The sequence below is a fragment of the Antechinus flavipes genome, chromosome 3 (assembly GCF_016432865.1).
Source record: "Antechinus flavipes isolate AdamAnt ecotype Samford, QLD, Australia chromosome 3, AdamAnt_v2, whole genome shotgun sequence".
NCBI classification, from domain to species: domain Eukaryota; kingdom Metazoa; phylum Chordata; class Mammalia; order Dasyuromorphia; family Dasyuridae; genus Antechinus; species Antechinus flavipes.
Window position 1 is genome coordinate 55,206,035 of NC_067400.1, and position 20,470 is coordinate 55,226,504.

A 20,470-nucleotide genomic window follows, 5' to 3' on the forward strand; every position below is an offset into this window, starting at 1 on the left:
GCCTGCCACATAGTAGGTACTTTATCTCACAAATGTTTGGGGAAATAAAAAGTTTTTTCTCCATATATAAAGCTGGTGAATCTTCTTCCAATATAATATCGTTCAATGAAAGCATTCTGTTCAGTATAATAAGCCTTATTTAAATACAAGACAGTATTTCTAGATGATATGACTTCAGAGGGCAGAATACACGTTAATGATAGGACATACGCTTGCCAAGATAACCTGTCTAATGGCATGGTTAATGGTTGACCCAGCAGCCTAGAAAACAATCTGCTCCACGCCTGTTTTCTTCAAGCTAGCATTCCACTAACATATTTATTTCGGAAAGCTCTCCTTTTTTTCCAAAGAGCAAACTTTGTCTCTTGACAAAGGCAGCTGCTTTCATCCTAAAGAGATACAGAATATGTCTAATGAAAATACTGACTGGTTATCAGAATAAAAATCATAAAACAAAGCCGAAAAAGTTTTCACTCTCATATTCCCACCGGACTGTTGTCAGATACTCCCAACCCCCTGCTCTTGTCCATTGTTTTTCTGAGACCTCATCTGTACACATACATATGCAGATGTCTGGATAGACAAAGTTATCTTTCAAAGCCCCTATTCTTGAAAGTCTAAAGCACTGTTCTTGCAAACCTGAAGGAAGAGAAATTTGACATCATTTCCCTGCTCAGCATGTCAAGTCTGTCCCCATACAGTGGAAATACCACTTAAAACAAGGCTATGCCTTTTTAATGATTAGAAAGAAGTAGGGCAGAATTCCTCAGAAATAGTCGCATAAGAATGCTAAAGGACCTTGCTGTTCAATGGATTCATGACATGATCTCAAAGTTCAAGTGCCAAGAAAACTAATTTGCATATGAATATTAACTGGAGACTGTCATCCCTAAGTGTCTCAAGAGAAAGCCCCTGCTTTCCATCCCAGCTAGATCAAACCCATCAGAGGCCCTTTGGTGTGACAAGGTGAGAAAGAACTATTCAAATGATAAAAGGTCAGACATTATTGGACTTTTTTAAAAGGGAAAACTTTGATGATTCTGTTATGCTCTCTTAGCTAAACTGCCACCCGAGAACAATACATTTCAAATGATGGCTGTCCAAGATCAGGAATCAGCACCAAAGGGAGACTGAAGGCTGGAAATCTACAGAGAAAGGATATCCTCAAATAATGGTAAACACACTCTTATTAAATGGGAAAGGCCCTCCCAAACAAGAAGAAGTGTTGACAGGCGCCAAGATTACAGAGGAAAGAGAACTGGAGTTGAAGTCGGATGACTCTGGGTTCAAATCCTGCATCAGTTACTTGCTGTCTGTGTGAGTTTGCTGTGCTGTGTAAGTCAGGTTTGACTAGCTGGCTTCCAGGATCCCCTTCTTGCTCTATATCTATGATTTATGATCCCCTTTCACAGCATTTCTTCTTTATTCTTCAATTTCTCCTCCTTCATATCATAGTCACCTCTCTCCCAAGCAATGCTGCAGAGTGCTCATAACAAAAATGAATCTACTTTCATAGCAATAGTGCCTCCCCTGAAAATGTGTGTGTATGTTTATATGTATGTTATGTATATAGACATATACTCATGCATATAAGCACAGTGTATGTATGTGTGTATGTGACTATACATATAGTGTGTGTATACATACATAAACATGCACAAATATGTACACATACATTATTTCCCCCAATAAAACATTAAATACCTTGAGGGCCATGGACCGTTTAACTTTTGTCTTTTTACTCTCAGAAAAATGCCTACCACATAATATGATGATAATTTTTTTCTTTTTATATGCTGATAGTATGGCTAAGAAGGGATTATCTCAAATAACTCCCCTTTTTACCCAAGAGTAAGGACCCAATAAAAGAAAATAAACAAAAACAAAGAAGATATCTTGGCCAATAGATTTAGATTCTAGCTCTGGTTCTGCTACTAATTGTGTGTCTTTGTCTACCAGATTAACTCTCTGGAAGTTTCAGTTTCTTCATCTGTAAAATGGTAAGGCTGAACTGAATGACTTCTAGAGTCCCTTCCAGGTCAAATATTCTTAAAAATAATAATAATAGCTTTTTATTTTTCAAAATACATGCAAAGATAATTTTCAACATTCACCCGTGCAAAACTTTGTGTCCCAATTTTTCTTCCTCCCTTTCCCTCCCTACCTCCCCTAGATGGCAAATAATCCAATATAGGTTAAACATGTTCAATTCTTCTAAACATATTTTCATAATTATCATGCTGCACAAGAAAAATCAGATCAAAAAGGGAAAAAATGAGAAAGAAAAAAACAAGAAAGCAAACAACAACAACAGAAACGAGAAAAATGCTGTGTTGTGATCCATATTCAGTCCCCATAGAGCTTCCTCTGGATGCAGATGGCTCTCTCAAGCTCAAATATTCTCTTATCACTACCATCCATCATTAGAAGTAGCCATATTAACACTCTCCAGCAATTAACCATTTCACAGCCCAAATGGAGCTCCTCCATTTTGATTTTCCAAAAGAGATGAATACTTACCTTGGGGAGAGCAAATGAATCATCACCAGTTCTACCCAACAGGCATACTTGTTGGGGATGTACATGCCCATGATATTTGTGTGTCCTCCAGGGTTATAATTGTTGCTAAGAACCTTCAAGGCAAATAAGACTCCTAAAAACAAAGAAAAGGCACAAACACATTATTTTTAAAAATGAAATATATACAACACACGGACGACAGCAGCAATTATATAAACAGAATCAATTCAAAGCAAAAGAAAGCCTATTCTATTAACCCCACCACTTATTACAACGAACAATTCTCTATTTCCCCTAAACTTATCAAACTGTTTTTTTTTTTTAGAGGAAGGCAATGATTCAATGAAATTATTCCTTTGACTAATTTAATTCAGACATTAATCTGCCAATGGATACTTAAGTCCACAACTGTGTGCTATCTTCCTGACTTCAAGTAAAGTGGGAAACAATTAGATGGCACAGGAGAAACAACACTGGGCTTTGCAGTCAGGTAGGACTAAGTTTAAATCCTCCCTCAGACTCTCACTATTCATGTGACTCTGGGCAAGCCATTTATTCTTGTTAATTTCAGTTTCCTCATCTTTAAAAGGGAGATAACAGTATATGAAGACCAAACCAGATATTACATCAAAAACTCTTTGCAAGCCTTAAAGTACTATATAAATGACAATCATTGTTATTGTCATTATCAATTATTATTATACTATTAGAAAGTACTATGGTATAAGGACTGGGAGAAGGGAGAGATGTTTAAGGTAAAATAGAGTTAGGGAAAGACAAACTGATTCTCAACATTTTTAAGAAGCATTTTGATCCTCCTTCAATTTATACCCTGTCTTAAAATACACCATTTAAATCATGTTTTAACAAATTCAGAACAATAAAATCTGTATTTTTAAAAAGGGAGAAATTAAGTAGAAGGACTTGGTCAAAGGGATACTCAACAGCTTAGAAAAAATCCTTATCACAAGCAATTCAACACGAATATCTAATGATTCCTAGAAACAAATTTTCCATGAATGCCATTGACGTAAGTTAGCCCTCCTACATTCTAGTATTATTTGATGATAACCAAAGCAACCTTCTAGGATTCTAGCCTATCATTCAACACCAAACCATTGTTTATGGCCTAAAATCTATGTAATGGTTGGGGTCCCAGGAGAAAGAATGGAAGATAAACAACTATGTTTTTCTTAGCCTTAATTCAGATTCATCACTGCTGACAATGTTCTTTTTGCCTTGAATTATAGATTGTTAATTCAGATAAAACCTTGAAGACCATCTAGTTCAACCTTATTTTATAGATGAGAAAACTTGGCTTAAGTAAACTGGTCAGGAGTGTCACACAGAAATGGGTATGTGACCCCAAATGAAGCTTGTCTAACATACTATGGTTCTTTCCCTTCCCAGGATCTGTATTCCTGAACCAGAGAAATGTCAAAGTAAGAAAGTATCTCAAAGACCAGCTTTTCTCAGACACCTACCACCACCTCTCTCTCTCTCTCCAAAGTTCTCCATTGCAATACCCAAGAAGTAACCATCTATCTAGCTTCTGCTTGAGTTCCTCCTAAATATGGGAGGATTGAGGTAAGGAAGAAAAAATGCTCTTATATTTTCCTTTCCTTTTCCCTTTCTCCCTTCTTCCTTTCCTTCTTTCTTTTCTTTTCTTTTCTTTTCTTTTCTTTTCTTTTCTTTTCTTTTCTTTTCTTTTCTTTTCTTTCTTTTTTTTTTTTTCTTGTTGTTGAAGCAATTGGGAGTTAAGTGTCTTGCCCAAGGTCACAAAGCCAGGAAGTACATTATATTTTTCAATACCTCTCTTGGACCACTCTTGCAGCAAATGTCCTAGCCATTTTTCACTTCACTCCCACCTTTCTGATCAACTCTTCCTTTTCTGAGTAGCTTCTCCTACACCCCAGACACCTAGTGCTTTATAGATAGCCTATTTTCAACCCATTGACCCTATGGCTCAGTCACTATCTCTTGTCATTTTCTCTCTCTGATTACCTCTACCTTTATCTCCATTCACAGCTTTCCATGTGTAACTAATCTCTCCACTGGAACACATGCCCTCCAGAGCAGGAACCACTTTTTTTTTTCTATCTTTGAATCCTCAGCACTTTGCACAATGCTCAATATGGAGTAGATGCTTAATTCATTCATTCATTCATCCATCCATCCATTCATTCATTCATTCTCTTCCTAGGCAGTCCATTATACTTTTGGACACCTTTAATTCTTGAGATATTTTTCCTGACATCAAATTTGCCTCTTTGAACCTTCAACTCACTGGTTCTGGTTCTGCCTTGTGGGAATAAGCAGACCAAATTGAATTCTCTCTTCTGCATGTCAGCCCTTCAATATTTGAGTCCCAGTGGATAGTCCTATGTAACAGTGGGGGTCACTAAAGTCCTAGAGTCAGTCCTAAAGTCAGAAGGACCTGAGTTCAAATCTGATCTCAGACACTTAATACTTTCTAGCTGTATGACCTTGGGCAAATCATTCAATCCCAATTGCTTTGGCCAAAAAAAAAAAAAAAATTTAAACACCAAATTGAATTCTCTCTTGTCCTTGTCAGTCTGTCAAATAGTTGAACCCAACTATGTTTTTAGACTAACATACCCAAGTCCCTCAAGCAATTCTCCTATGGAAGAGACTTGAGGACTTCCACCATTTTTGGAATGCTCCCTCCACCTTCCCAAATATCCTTCCTAGAGAGTAATGAAATGGAGAATGCACACCTAGTGAAAGGACATAATCCATTGCCCCTCCCTGAGAGCCTTCATAAATGTTCCAAAAGTCCCCCTGCCTTACCTGAAAAGCCAATGGCACAGTACACCTTGAACTCACGCTGGTCCAGAAGTTCTGCAACAGTATATTCCAATGCCAGGTACACCACACCCGTGAGCAAGGAGAAAACTGCTATGATGTAGGCAAACCAAAAACTACCCAGTCTTCTTTCCAGTGTTAGTCCTTTCCACAGCATGGACACCATATTGAAATATAAATGCCAGTCATCAGCATGGTGGAAAGGGGAAAGTAGCAGACGCTGCCAGTCTTTTTTCTCATAACACGTTTCCACACTTAGGCAAAGCCAGTAGATGGGCTTCAAAGGGTTGAGGAAAAGCCAGATGTTGAGGGCTATACATGCCAGAGTCACAGGAGGGACATTGGTGAGCCCAACCTGCATGATTTGAAAAAAAAGTAAAAGCAGGCCTTGATGAAATCCTCTTGCCCTCCGCTGCATGGTGCTTAAAATTCAGGCGACCAATGGGAGCAAAATATGATGTGATTTTCAAAATCCAAAAGGATCCCACTAGCATTTATGTCTGAAATAAAAATGAAATACAAGTCAAAACAAAATATACTGATCGAACAAATACGCATTTTGGGCTTAATCTTACATTTGATGCCATATCCTTTCCAATTCACCAAGTTCTGTAATCATCCCTTCATTTTGCAAATGAGGAACGGGTGAGGGTGAGAAGATTGACCTAAGGTTAGATAGTTCATCACTGACAGAGTCTTGGCTCTCACTCCCAAGTCTTCTCCCAAGATGATGCAAGCAAAAGTTCTTTGGGAGAAACTGTATAATCTTTTCTGGACTATTAGGTTTTCCCTGAAATGGAAAAAGGATATATCCTCATAAGATATGAAACCTGGAATAGCACCAGACCACAGAAGAAAGGGATTCTCAGGAATCAGGCCTGTTTATAGAAAATATATTTTCCATAAGTTCCACCTTCAAGGGAAGGCCCTTGGTTAGAAACAAGGCAGAGAAAAATATCCACACCATCAATTGTGGTAAGCACAAAATAAGTAACAAAGTGAGTACTCGAGGAATGGGGAATCATTCTTGAATGTTAAGACTTGATAACAGTAAAAGTCTGATGGATTCTCAAAGGATCATAAATTTGGAGTTAGACGGGGTCTTAACAGGACAACTAGACCTTTTACAGATAAGAAAAAGGAGGAACAAAAGTCACTTGCTCAATGCCACAAAGGCAATATTACACAGGTCTTCCAATTCCAAAGTCATCCTTGTATTATTTATTTACTTATTTGTTTTTTTGAGAAAGGGAGAAGGGGAAGATCTGGTAAAATTTAGTAACAAAATTTCCCCTAAGAAATCACTCAGCCTCTAGATCTCAGGCTACAATTTTATTATGTAAAAGAATACGTCCACAGACATCCAAGTTTGCCTCTTTTTTTCAATGTAAAAAAGCAAAATTTTTACTTTGGCAAAAAAAGTCTTAGCAATAATTACCATTTATATCTTCAGCGTATTTAAATCTATTAAGTTTCATGCTTTTTTATGTTCCATATTGTATACCAAAATGTTCATTTTGTGTATGTTTATTTTTTGTTAAGAATTACAGGCTGTTTCAAATTCTGATAAGGAATTGATACCCTACTGAAGAGTTATCATATAACTAGAGAAAAGCCTACTTTGGACAGTTTTCAAAACTGGGGAGAGAGGCAGAATGCAATAGGCAAACTTACTTGCTATTTTTGACTACAATATAGGTTCATAATGAAGCTAAATGTCATGCTGAATTGTAACCTGTAAACTCAAAATTAAATAGTTCTTGTGTGAAAATTTAAAAACATCACCATGTTATGTTTCGACATGTTATTCATTTTGTGAAGCACATTATAAGGTGTTTTGAAACAAGCAAAACTCTACAAGTTTTGAAAAACTGAAATAACTCAAGAATGGTTATAAATAATCATGTATTTTCAATGGTTCACCTCAAATTCAATTTCTTCCAAGTTTTGTCTTGGAATTTTAGGGGGAGAAATTGGGTTGCAAAGCAACTGGGATTAAGTGATTTGCCTAGGATCACACAGCTAGGAAATGTCAAGTGCCTCAGGTCAAATTTGAACTCCCTTCCTCCTAACTCCAGGACTGATGCTCTATCCATTGCACCATCTAGCTGCCCTTGGTCTTGGAATTTTAAAGCAAAGTTAATATTCTTTCATGATTGATAAATATGTAATAGACTTAAAGAGAAAATCTACTTGAGGAGCTAAGACTAATGCAAACAAAGATAAAAAACAGTTTCATAGCAGAAATAAAGAAACACAAAGTTTAAAAAAAAAAAAAAGCCCAAATCCAGAAAATATAATTCACTATATTTATCTCTGGGCTTCACAATTGCTATTTTTGAAGAAATATAAAGGATACTACATTTGCTTTATATAAATGCTTTAGCTTGAAACTTAATAGACTAAAATACACTGAAAGTATAAATGGTGATTATTGCTAAAACCTTTTTTCCCCGAGTAAAAATTTTGCTTTTTCATTGAAAAAAAAAAAAAGGCAAAAGACGTCTATGGTCAGAGAGTTGCCTTGCATTATAGAAATAAACAACTGAGAATTGTCAACTGTAAAAAGTTTCATTCAACAAGAAAAACATTGATGCTTCCTGAAAAAACTGCTAAGGTCAAAACAATGCTTGATGAATTATATGTATAAAAAAAGTTTCAAGTAATTCTACTTATAAGTTAATTACAAGTATTAATTTATATATTGAGAATAATAGATTGATGTACATTGGAAAGTAGAATTACCCATTTGCCTTTCTTATCACTTAGCTGAGAAATTAAAATCTTTTTCACTGCAAGCCAATGAAGTAAGAATAATTAAAATTTTTCATTCAATTATATATGTAAAAAATTTTCAAACTGATATGAGGAAAAATTTGCTATTTCACAAACCCATTGCTAATAATGGAAAGAGAAATTTTCAACATAAAAGGAAAGTTGTATTTTTTTTTTAAGGCAAGAAGATAAAGACAATTAGGTGACACAGCAGAAGGAGTACTCAACTTGAGTAGTCATGAATAGCTGAGTTTGAATCCTGTCCCATTTAATTGTAGAATAAATTATTAAATCATTATTGTATATAAGATATAATTTATAAGCCTTATTATCATTATATAATGTGGAAAGAGCATAATCAATATCAGGAAAAAACATAGGTCCTTAAGTCCTGGTTAAAAAATGCTACCATTTGATGCCCATCAATTGAGGAATGATTGAATAAATTGTGGTATGTGATTATGAAAGAATATTATTGTTCTATAAGAAATGAAGAACAGGATGCTCTCAGAAAAATCTGGAAAGTCCTCCATGATCTCGAGCACAGTAAAATGTATTGTGTCCGTAGTAATAGCAAATATGCAGGATGCTCAGCTGTGAGTGACTTTGATATTCTCATCAATATAATAATCCAAGACTACTTTGAGGGATTTATGATGAAAAATACTATCCATGCTCAGAGAAAGAACTGATTATGGTTTGAATAGAATGCTTTTTCTAAAACTTTTTATTTTCTTGAGGAGTTATTTTGAGGGTGTATGTATAAATCTATGTTGATTTTTAAAGAAATTGCACAACTTCAGATCAGCCTTCTCAATAAGGGGAGGAAGAAGGGGAAGAATCTGCAACTCAAATTTTTAAAAACAAATGTAAAAAATTGTTTTACATGTAACTGGGAAAAATAAGAAATAAAATGTATTACCCCACATTTTGGACACACTAAAAGCTTTACAATCATTTGTATCAAGAAACACAAGTAGAGAGCTACAAAGTCTTTTCAGATATAAAAATAAATAATTCCCCAAAACAACCACAACCACCAACAACCAATTAAAATGATTTTTGCAAAATTATGTGATGCAGAAAGTATTACAAAACCCCTCTGTTGATAACACTTTTTTTATAGCATGACTAGTTTGGAAATATGTTTTGTTTGGCTACATATAACTGTTACAAGGGTTTCTGCCTACCAATAATTATCCATATTTTAGGAAACTTCACAATATCCCTCCATGTGGGGGTATTTGGCATCTGGTTCTCAGAAAGAAATGGAGTAAGGGAGAAGGAATGAGCCTGGTGAAGACAAAAGAAGGAACATAGAGAGAATCCTCTTAAAGAAAAAGTACAATTCTTGGATGAAATTCAAGTTTCTGACATTAGGAAAATAGGTAAACTCTGAAGCTAGAAGAGTTTATCTTGGTGAAGGAATTAAAATAAGCTAATCAATGATTTAAAAACATGAGATTAGAGAAAGAAAGCAATACTCTCTGCCTCAATATTGTATTTCTTTACATCCTGTTTCAATATGTATATAAAAATATGTATGTGTATATGTTTTATATATATAGAGAGATAATATATATGTGTGTTAAGTATATATTACATATGGATATGTATGTGCATATATGTATGTATATAAAATAAATAATTAGGGCTTAACAAATATGTATGTCGTTATTTTAATCACTATATTTTCAAAGAAACACAGCAAGAGAAAGTTGGTGGCATTCCTGTTACACTATTATTTTCCCTGTTTGGAAAGAAATGGAGCGATTTCCCCCAATATATTAGGTAGAGCCCCTGGGAAGGACTAACAGAAGAACATGGCCAACAATCTCACATGAGATGAGAAGGCATGGACAAGATGTAATCTACACTGTTGGAGAGAATACCTACATTAATGAGATCACACCGATCTATCAAAGTTTTTTTATAGGAAAAAAATATTTTAAAAAAGTTTTGATCCAGTATAAAGAATAAAGTTCATCCAGACCGCCTGAGACATCCCTGGAATAATTACTAGTCACTAGAAAATGGCAAATAGCACCAAAGCTTTATAGCATAATGGATGGAGAACCTACACAAAATGCTTAGCTAATCCTTGATAAATTTCTCAGGTAACTCTCTAGAAACATGTAAGAGTTACCAATTTCAATCATAGTGGGAATTTTCTATATCACTAAATACTAAAGAAGAGCTGGACTATGAAACACATCTAACTATGGCTAATACAGACTAATGTTATGTAGTCAGGGAAGAGGATAAAAGGCAAAAATGGAACTGTTCCTGCCTTCAAGAAGCTTGTAGTCTCTCTGAGAAACAATAACTCTATCTTTAAGTTGTTAGAGAATAAATGTAACATAGTTTTGAGAAGGATATTCATGGTTGATAGGGTCAGAAAAGGCCAATGGCATAGAGCATAGAGGATTTCATTAAGACATTTGCTGATCTTTTCCAATATCCTTGTGATAAAGATGGAGAAAGATGTAATGGTGCTCAGGCTAATTCATTACCTATTGAACAATTGCATACAAATGGACTGAAATCAACTTGAAAAGAGATATCCTCCAGGGGTTTACCACCAGGCTAACTTTATTTAATGCATGATGATCCCAAAAGATCTCAAAAAGATAGAACTATGAGCCAAATCTAACAGCATTTAACAATAAATACAAATCTAAAATGCAATACTTCAGTTCAACACTAGAGCTCAAATCTTGAATGGGGGTAAAAATTGCCAATTAACAATTTACACTTAAAAAAAAAAGATTTGAGTTTTAGTTCAATGTGGATTGAACAATAATAACAACAAAAAAAGTTAACTTGATCTTGGTTATTGTTCAATTATTCAATCCTGTCCTGTTCTTTGTGATCCCATTTGGGGTTTTCTTGGCAAAGATACTAGAATAGTTTACCATTTCCTTCACCAGTTCATTTTACAGATGGAGACTAGGGGTCACACAGCTTGGAAGTGACTGAGGCCAGATGTGAACATCAGACTCATCTTCCTTCAGGCCTGGTACTCTCCACTGTACCACCAAGCTGCTGATTTTAGGTTACACTAACATTAATGACATTTGGAACAAAAGAGGTACAAAACAGAAATAATGAGATAATGTATTTTGAGGGAGGTCAATCTTGAATATGAATGGTAATGGATGCTTTGACCTGAAGTCAAAGGAAATGGATCTACAGCCAAGATTTGTCAAGGACACATCTGCTGAATCCTTGGGATAAAAGTAGGGGAGGGCAGCAAAGCACAACCCACAAAATAATGAACTCCAGATCTACGGGTATTTGGAAATAGATGATGAGTGACAGCAAGTAGTGCTTGGAAGGAAATATTTAATGCTTTAAACTTCTTGATCTTTATCATCAATTTATAGTTTGGGAATTGCAAGGTCAAAATTGGGAGGCAGTGGTATAATGAAAAGAGGGGCTACATTTGAACGAGTGGGTTTCAAATCTAGCCAACTACTTATTATTTATATAACCTTGGACAAACCATTTAATCCATCATTTATTAAATGCCTGCTAAATGCCAAATACTTGCTAACTGCTGGATATACAAAAAGAGCAAAAGACAATCTTTGCCCTTAAGGAGCTTACATTTTCTGTGTTTTGATTTCCACATTGATAAAAATGATTTCTAAGTTCCATTCCAATTCTCTATCTCTGATCCTGGAAAAGATTTTACTGTGGACCCACTTATGTGAGATGTTGACAAATTGGATGGTGGAGTATAGCTGGTGTGGTGAAGGACCCTGACAATATTCTGGGAGGAATAGTTGATGGATCTATTTCCAGGTATATGCAGGTTGGAAAAGAGTCAAGTTTGAGAAGGGTGCTTTGGTTGTGTTCAAACATTTTAAGAAATTTAAGAAGGAGAATTAGACATAACCTGTTCAATCCCAGAAGGTAATACTAGAATAAATGGGCAGAATCAACTAGAAGGGGGAAGGTTAGTTCAATTCAATTCAACAAGCATTCATTAAACACCCGAAATCTAAATGGCACCTACTTTCACGAAGCTTACATGGAAGTGCAAGATGAAAGAGCATACAGCATACTGGACAAATCAGAAAGACTTAAAGCATTGGATAATTTCTTCTAGTCTCTTTTTGCTGTCACCCATCATTTATTTCCAAATACCCCATGGAACTGGAGTTCATTATTTTGTGGACTGTGCTTTGCTGCTCTAGCCTAATTTTATCCCGAGGACTCAGCACATGTTTCCTTGACACCTTTGGCTGTAAATCCATTTCCTCTGACTTCAGGTCAAAGAATCCACTGCCATCCCTGTTCAAGGTATGATCATAAAAAATAGATTCTCTCTAATCTCTTATCTCTCTTTTTCTGAGTGCTATCTTGCTGCCTAAAATCAAATTAGTCTTTGTGATGGTTGTTGTTGCCATCATTGGCCAAATCCCACTCCTCAAGTGAACTGAAATAAAACTAGACTTTTTTTCCTCTATATAAATTACTGTTTGGTTTTTCTTCCCCATTCTATGAGCAGTTGTTTGGAGTTTATGTAAATACATGGAGAAGGTTGGACTCGGTTCTAAGGTCCTTACTAAGTTTTAAATCCTATACAATAAGTAATTTGAGGGAGAGAACTAGAGTGAAGGTGGAGAGCAAGAATCGTCAATGGTTTTACTATAGACTGGAGTTTTGAAAGCGGAATCTTGAAGTTAAAAGATTCTGATAGGTAGAGATGAAGAAGCAGCAGATTCCAACCACAAAGAAGAGTTTTTGCAAACAGAGGTGGAAGACATAATATTGGCAAATGGCTGGGAGTCCCTTTTGACTACAATAAAGAGGGTCTTAAGTGGAATTATATGCAGAAAGGATAGGAAGGTCGACTAGAGGCAGACTAAACAAAAATGGGTTTTCTGACCATAAGGTGATGGTTGAGCAGACTATGCAAGGATTTAAATTCCAGGCTGATTGCAATCCAACAAACAAATCTTCCTGACAATAAGTATTATTTTGAGAAGTAGTAGTGTTTGTATCACTTGGGAAATCTCAGAGCTCGATACTTCAAGACACTCAGGATCCTTTCCACTATGAACAAAGCTAAGCCCCCTACTCCATCAGGAGTACTTTACTCCAAACTAACTATCACCTCTAGGTAAATCATGTACCTGGAAGGTTACTTGTTGCCCCGGTAGGAATAATACTATAAATAGTCAACAGAGGGAACCCAAGAGCCAGAATGTCAGGCAAGCAGCTCTTTCTGAGAAATTCAGATCTTCCAGTTCACACAAATCATGGATAGTACTCAGGCAGATAAGACAAAATCAACAAACAATAAGACACTATGGAGAAAGTAGGGGTATAAAAAAGGGAGGGGAGAAATTGTAGATAGACTCCCTTGTAATATTAGAAAGTACAAGATTGAGTCAGACAGAGAAAAGTTACCAGAAGTTGAATCCAGTAAGACAAAGGAAGTTGGTTTACTAATCAGGTCAAAAGATTGTAATTTTGGTGCCAGATATAAAATGTATGTCTGGTGGTTGTTTACTCTTTGTGACCCAATTTGGGGTTTCCTTGGAAAAAATACAGGAGTGGTTTGCCATTTTCTTCTCCAGCTCATTTTACAGATGAGAAAACGGAGGCAAATAGGGTTAAGTGACTAGGCGAGGGTCACACAGCTAATAAATGTCTGAGGCCCTCAAGAAGAGGAGTCTTCCTGACTCTGTAGACTATGGCACCCCCTAGTTGAATATTTAATATTTGATTAATTATCTTGATTGGGTTTGGAAGGGTCTTTATAAGTCATATAGTCCAATTCCCTTATTTTACAGACGGGAAAACTAAGGCCCAAGTTTATAAAGGTAAGTCATGAATTTATCTTTACTTTTAGTCTCTGCCATTTTCAAAGGGCACTTATCACCCTCAGAGCCTGAAATACACTTGGTCCTCCCCATCTCTACCATCATCTACCCAATCTCTATAATTTCTTCAAGGCTCAGGTGAGGTGCTACCTGCTTTATGAAGACTTCCCAGATCCCCTTTTGTTAATCAGTGTTTCCTCCATTCTCATATTACCTCTTACTTGCTTCTTCATGTAAATGTTGTCTCAATAAAAGAGAATGTATGCTCCAGAAGGGCAGGGATAGTTTCCTTTGTATCAAAGTGTCTTGGACAAAGTAGGTAATTAATAATTAAATCCTATCATAGTCAGAAGTGGGAGAGGGGTGGTCTTAATTCCCGCTATGCTATTAATCTAACTAGCTGGGTCATCTTGGGAAATCAGTTTCTGAGGCCTTCAATTTCTTTTGACTAAAATGAAGGGGCTGGACAAAAGCTGGTTTTCAAACTTTTTGAGTAGTGGTAAATCCTTCCACTTTAACACAAAACTTCAACAGATTCTTTGTAAAAACACTTTAAAAAAAGGTAACATTGACTACTGTCATCAGAAAATATAAGGCTGTCTTGAAAAGAAATAAAAGCACATTTTTGTAGAAAGGTTTGAAAAAGAAAGCTACTAGGCTCAAATATATTCCTTATGAAAAGTAGGACAAAAGTAAACAGCCTTTCAGAAATCTCTAGCTATTCGCACAGACAATTGTTATTTGGACTGCTGGGGTGATGTTTCATTACCATAGTGTCTTTCAATTATTTTCTTCCCATTTTGACAAAATAGACATCTGAAGAAAGCCATCTCAGTCTGGGGATAAAATAAAACTGGTTTTCTGATGGTAAGTTAGATGAGATTTGAGTCTGATAGACTAGAGACCTCAGAAGATATAAGGCATTAAAAGAGATTCAGAGAATCAGTTTAACAAATGAGTTCTAAGAAGAGTTCATGGGACAGGTCTGATTTTTTAAATCTAAGCTTCTACTTTCTACTGCAACCATTACCTAGAAACTTAAAAAAAAAAAAAAAAGTTTTGTGGCCATTGGCTGAGAATCCTGCCTGAGAAGAAAGAAGAGCTTCATAATTATTGGATAAGAGCACTGTCTAAAGAAAGAAGAAATCCTCCCAGGCAGGGAGAGGCTTACTAATCACATTATATCTCCAGCAGTAGTTAGAGGTGGTCCAGAAGCAGGCAAGGATTGCTAGCTGATGCCCAATGGAGGGTGAAAAATGACCAAAAGATCAAATGAAAGTATTCCTAATGAAGGTTGTTCCAGGATATTAAGTAATGCTAAAGATAGTCAGCTGCAGCAGAAAGTAGTTTTCCTATTGAGAAGTAGAGCAGAAGAAGGGGTGAGGTCCTAGAATCTGAAATGGCAGTAGAGATAAACATAGCTAGGATGATAAAAAACAAAACAAAACAACAAAAACTAGTTGTGACAGACTTAACTCCATAGTCAATTTTTATCTGATTTGGAGAGGATTCAAAAAAGTCAAGTCAACAACCCTTTTTAAAGCACCTATTGCTAAATATTAAGGAGAAGGAGGACAGGTTATGAAGAATTTTAAAAGCCAAACAGAAGATTTTATATTTGATCATAGAGACAAGGAGACATTAGAATCGATTAAATTGGGAGTAGGGTGAGATATGATAAAAACTTGTTTTTCAGGAAAATCAATCTGAGAGTTAAGTAGAAAATGGACTTCAGAGTCAGAGTAACTAATAATGTTAATAATATGATTTTGAAAATGGTTTTGGAATTATATTAATCAATAATAGCAATAACAATAATCAGGGTTATTGTAATAATCCATGCATGAGATGATGTGGGACTATACTAGAATATAATCCTACAGGGCAGGGAAATAGACAATGAAATCAAGGACTTCCAAGCATTCCTGAGCAAAAAAAAAAAAAAAAAAAAAAAAGCCTGAAGCTTTGTAAAAGTTTGAAATATAAATATGGGAGAAAAGAGAAATTTAGTACTAGTAAGTAATCAGAAAAGACGTCTAAAAATACAGTGGTTGAATGCTAATGAAGAGGGATGAGAGGTTCCCCCCAAAATCATAACATTAGTAAGGGTCTTAGAAGGAGTCAAATATGATGAAGCGATTTTTTGAAATGTTTGTTAGATCTTAAAAAGAGAAGAAAGATAGGGAGGCTCTGGATTGAGATACAGCAGAGAAGAAAAAGGGAGAAAGGAAAGGGGATTTATCTCATATAATAAAGGCATATGAGTAGAAATAAATACAAATGAGGAAGATGTAGAGGGGAAATCTCTTGAAAATCACTTTTATCTGAACTGAAAGATAGGAGACAAGCAATTCTATATAAATGAGGAATGGAAGAGTGGGAATACTAATATCAATAATAATAGCATTTATATAGGGCTTTAAGGTTTGCAAACATTATCTCCTCCTTTCAACCTCTAAACAATCCCAGAAAGTAGTGATACTGAATCTCATCTGAGACTGATGGTGAAGTTCAATGGGTAAAGCACCAATACTTGGAGTCAGAAGGAATGATATTGTAAAAACAAAACATTCTGAAGGACTTCAGAAGTTTGAACAGTTAATGACCATCCATAATACCGGAGGACTAAAATGTAGAATGCACAGAAAGAGATGTAGAGGAATTCAGACCCTTTTTTTGGACATAGTCGATTTGGAAATATATTTTGTTTGGCTATGAGTTTTTATTGTAGAGGATTTTGTTTTTCGTTCTTTTTTTAAATTTAGTGAACAAGAAGGGAAACTGGAGGTGGGAAGAAAGAGGGAGTAAGTTTATTAACTGAAAAAATAATAAATGCAATTTTAAAAAATACCACTTTAGACATGGACATGGAAAAAAGCTTATCCTATCACTGGGAACCTCCCTTATACTGACAAGGCTTAATTTATGCAGAATCATAAGCCTGAGACCAGAAAAGGTCCTCAGAGCCCATCTAGGCCATTTTACAGATGAAAAGATGGAACCCTCATCCCAAAAAGAGAAAATGACAGAGTCACATACGATTAGTAAGTACAAGAACAAGAACCCCCAAATCTAGTATTTCTTCCTTCTATCCTAGTACTTCTCATGGAATCTCTCATCAAAATGTTTACTGCTGTCAGACCTTTTCTCTCTCTCCATTTTATCTCTAACATTATTCAAGTCTTTCCTCTACTGAAAAGTCCATCATTTCATTTAATTTACTGCCTCTTTTTAATAAGAAGAAAAGAAATAAGACCCAACTTTCATGATTTTATCTTCATATCCTAGCCCAGGAGCTGGCATAGAGTAGTGTCTCTGTCTGTCTCTGTCTCTCTCTCTCTTCCCTCTCTTGATTCCTTTTCCCCTCTTTCTCTCCCCCCTCTATCTTCTCTCCCTCTCTCTGTCTTTGTCTCTCTTCCCCATTCTAATTCAATCTTTCCTCCACATAGGTAATGGAAGAAAATTTCTCAAATATGGCATGAAGTTCATAGTCTAGTACCTCTCAACTCAAAATGATGCTAAGGGCCCAGGAACAGCACAACTTGAAGGTAGCTGTTGTTTGCATAATCAAAATGGATTAACACAGCTCCATCCTTACTTTCTAAATCCAGTCCTCATCACCATCAAGGGAACAAGATGTTGGCTGCTTGGGAGATCAGGGGACAAAGTAAAAGGTACCTGGCCCCTACAATGATTTACATGAGACTACAATCTCAGTCTCATTAGTAGAGGGGCTCTCACCCATTGAGCTAACCAGCTATAGTCCTGCTATGTCACAGGAAGGCACTCAATAAATGTTCGATGAATGTGAAATTAATATTCTGCCTGACCTGTCAAGTCATGAAAATCCTTCGAGAACCTTGCTGTGTGTAAAAACTATGGCAGAACAGTCAATCAAAGGTTGATAGCCACAATAATCTTTTCTGGACTAGGACTACAAAAGTAATGATTGATCTAACTGTTCATAGCTCGGGGGTCAGTGCTTTGGGAAATAATGGGATGTCTACTTCACTCCCATCCTCCCCTGAGTCTTCACTCAGCCTCCCAAACAGGATGCAAACCAGTCAGGAATTTTTTTAATGGATATTTAAGTTAATATAGAAAATAATAACAGCTGGGGTACATAAATCGTTTTATGGTTTACAAGGCAATTTATATACTTTCTATCATTTAACCCTATGGCAATCCTGTGAGGTACATAATTCAGGTGTTATTATCCCCATTTTCAGACCAGAAAAATGAGTCTCAAGAGGCTAAATTGTCAAAAAGCTTCATTGCATACACCATGTGCCACCTCTTACCTAAGAGCTTTCTCAGTCTCCTTCTTCCCTGACTCATTCATGCTCATTCCCTCTTAAAACTATTCTATGTTAGTTGAGATTTTCTTAATATTTATCTGGGACCTAATATGCCCCTGAAGGGCAGAGGTTATTTGGGTTTTAAAAATCTTTTTAACTCCTTGACTATTTTTGTCCCAATAACAAAGTGCTTGGCAATTTTGTTGAGTTATTTTTCAATTGTGTTTGACTCTTTGTGGATCTCATTTAGGGTTTTCTTGGCAAAGATACTGGAATGGTTTACCATTTCCTTCTCTGCTCATTTTACAGATGAGAAAATTGAGGCAAACTAGGAGTGATTTATCCTGAGTGCTTATCACACTGTGGGTGGCTAATAAATGCTGGAATTGTTGTAGCCGTGGATACCCAATGTGAATGACTGAAAACCCAAAACGTAGAAAATGCTATGATCCTCCAACCTTTAGGTATTTTGCTTGTAAATTCAAAAGGCTTCCCAGGAAGCAGCTCTTGATTTTCAGGCAGTCTCTGGACATCCAAAAATCTAAATTCTACACACAGAACCTATAACATGGGGTGCCTACCTCTGTGCTCTTTGCGAAGCTATGAATGGGTTGCCAAAAACCTTCCAGCAAAGCGTCACTTTTCAGTTATGCTTGCTGGCCAGCACTGTGTCAGGGAGAAATTCGAGGGCTTCTAGGAATACTGATCGGAAAATGAGCCATATTTACTTTAATGAGAAATTAAAAATTAAACGGGAATGTAATAAAACCTAAGTGGCTAGAACCAACAAGAGAAAGGAAGTTTATAACTTGGAAACTGGATGGGTCTCTGGGGAGAAAGCTAGAGTAGAAAGGAAAAGAAAAATGAATGGGTGTGATTTTCAACTCTTAGTGAGCAGAACAAATATTTCAATATTATCATTTTACAAGCGAGTGAAAATATCTCATTTTTCACATTTCAAACATTCAGTAAGAATGAAAGCTCTCTAACTTGCAAAACTTTAGATAAGGAGAAAGCCAAATGGCATAGTGGGTGGAGGGCCAACTTAGAATCAATAAGGCCTGGGGTTCAAGGCTACTTCATAGCTACCTATGGGCAACTCATTTAAACCTATCGTGTCCCCCCAAAATTAAAATCTCTCTCTGTCTTTCTCTCTCTCTCTCTCTCTCTCTCTCTCTCTCTCTCTCTCTCTCTCTCTCTCTCTCTCACACACACACACACACACACACACACACACAGAGACATTTAAATTCACATGAAAGTAGGCAGTAATAAAAACTCATGATCTCAAATATCTAAACATAAAATTCATGTAAAAGGCAAAAGGAAGGAAGGAAGGAAGGAAGAAAAACAGAGTTCCTAACACAAGGAAAATTCTTGTATTAGACATTCTAATACAAGGATGTATTATTGAGATTTGGTGGGGTGAAACTCATGATGACAAATAACTCTAAATACATCGACTTCATTCAAAGAAATAAAGAAAAGTGGGACTAAGGAGCCATAATATTAAAAGGTTACATGAATACAAAGTGACAGGCACCATGCTAAGCACTGGGGATACAAAGAGAGGCAAAAGACAGTTCCTGTCTTCATAAGGACTTTACAGTCTAATGTTCATTTATTCACACAAAGAAATCCACTCAAGTGGGGAAGCACAGTAGACAGCATCAGAGTGAAAACAGTATTGATTTTCCTTATTATTTATTTACATGTGTGCATGATGTTTCCTTTGAATAAATTTAAGATTCTTGAGGACTAACTTTATTTGTATTTATATCTAAAACACCAACCATACAAGAGACACTCAAATAAATAATTGATTGTTGATCTTTAGGGGAGAACAGAAGCAATTTTGTCATCTTAGCATAGACTATCTGGATAGTAAAGAAGAAATCAATCAATCAGTGTTTATTAAGCACCTACTCTGTGTCAGACATTGTTCTAAGCATGAGAAATAGATGAGGAATTCAGAAAACAGCAATAAGTTTGGCTGGTCCAATACTGATAGGACTGGTAGGGCTTGAGTTATTTAGCCATTTGCTGATCTGCTTTCTCTACTAAATGCAAAGAATCTATTAACTTTGAAGAAGGAAACAAAAGGGAAAAAAGAAATTTACATGATAATTTTATTGGATATTTAAAAGGAATAGCAAACTGTACATAACAGATTTGCAGCTCTATGTGTAATCATCTTTTTTTTTTTTTAATTAT

The 20,470-nt window shown here is 35.9% G+C and overlaps 1 protein-coding gene across 6 annotated transcripts in view; it reads right to left on the reverse strand.

Moving 5' to 3' along the window:
• The window catches only part of RHBDD1 (rhomboid domain containing 1), a 183,233-nt gene that overhangs the window by 128,226 nt on the left and 34,537 nt on the right, over window positions 1–20,470 (reverse strand). For all 6 annotated transcript variants that reach the window (XR_007951649.1, XM_051983440.1, XM_051983442.1 and 3 more), the window contains exons 2-3: window positions 5,332–5,846; window positions 2,521–2,653 (exon numbers count right to left, since the gene is read on the reverse strand). Coding sequence is in view for 5 of the 6 variants with exons in the window: in XM_051983440.1 (XP_051839400.1) it covers window positions 2,521–2,653; window positions 5,332–5,764 (566 nt within the window). In the remaining variant the exon portion in view is untranslated. The remainder of the gene's footprint in view (window positions 1–2,520; window positions 2,654–5,331; window positions 5,847–20,470) is intronic.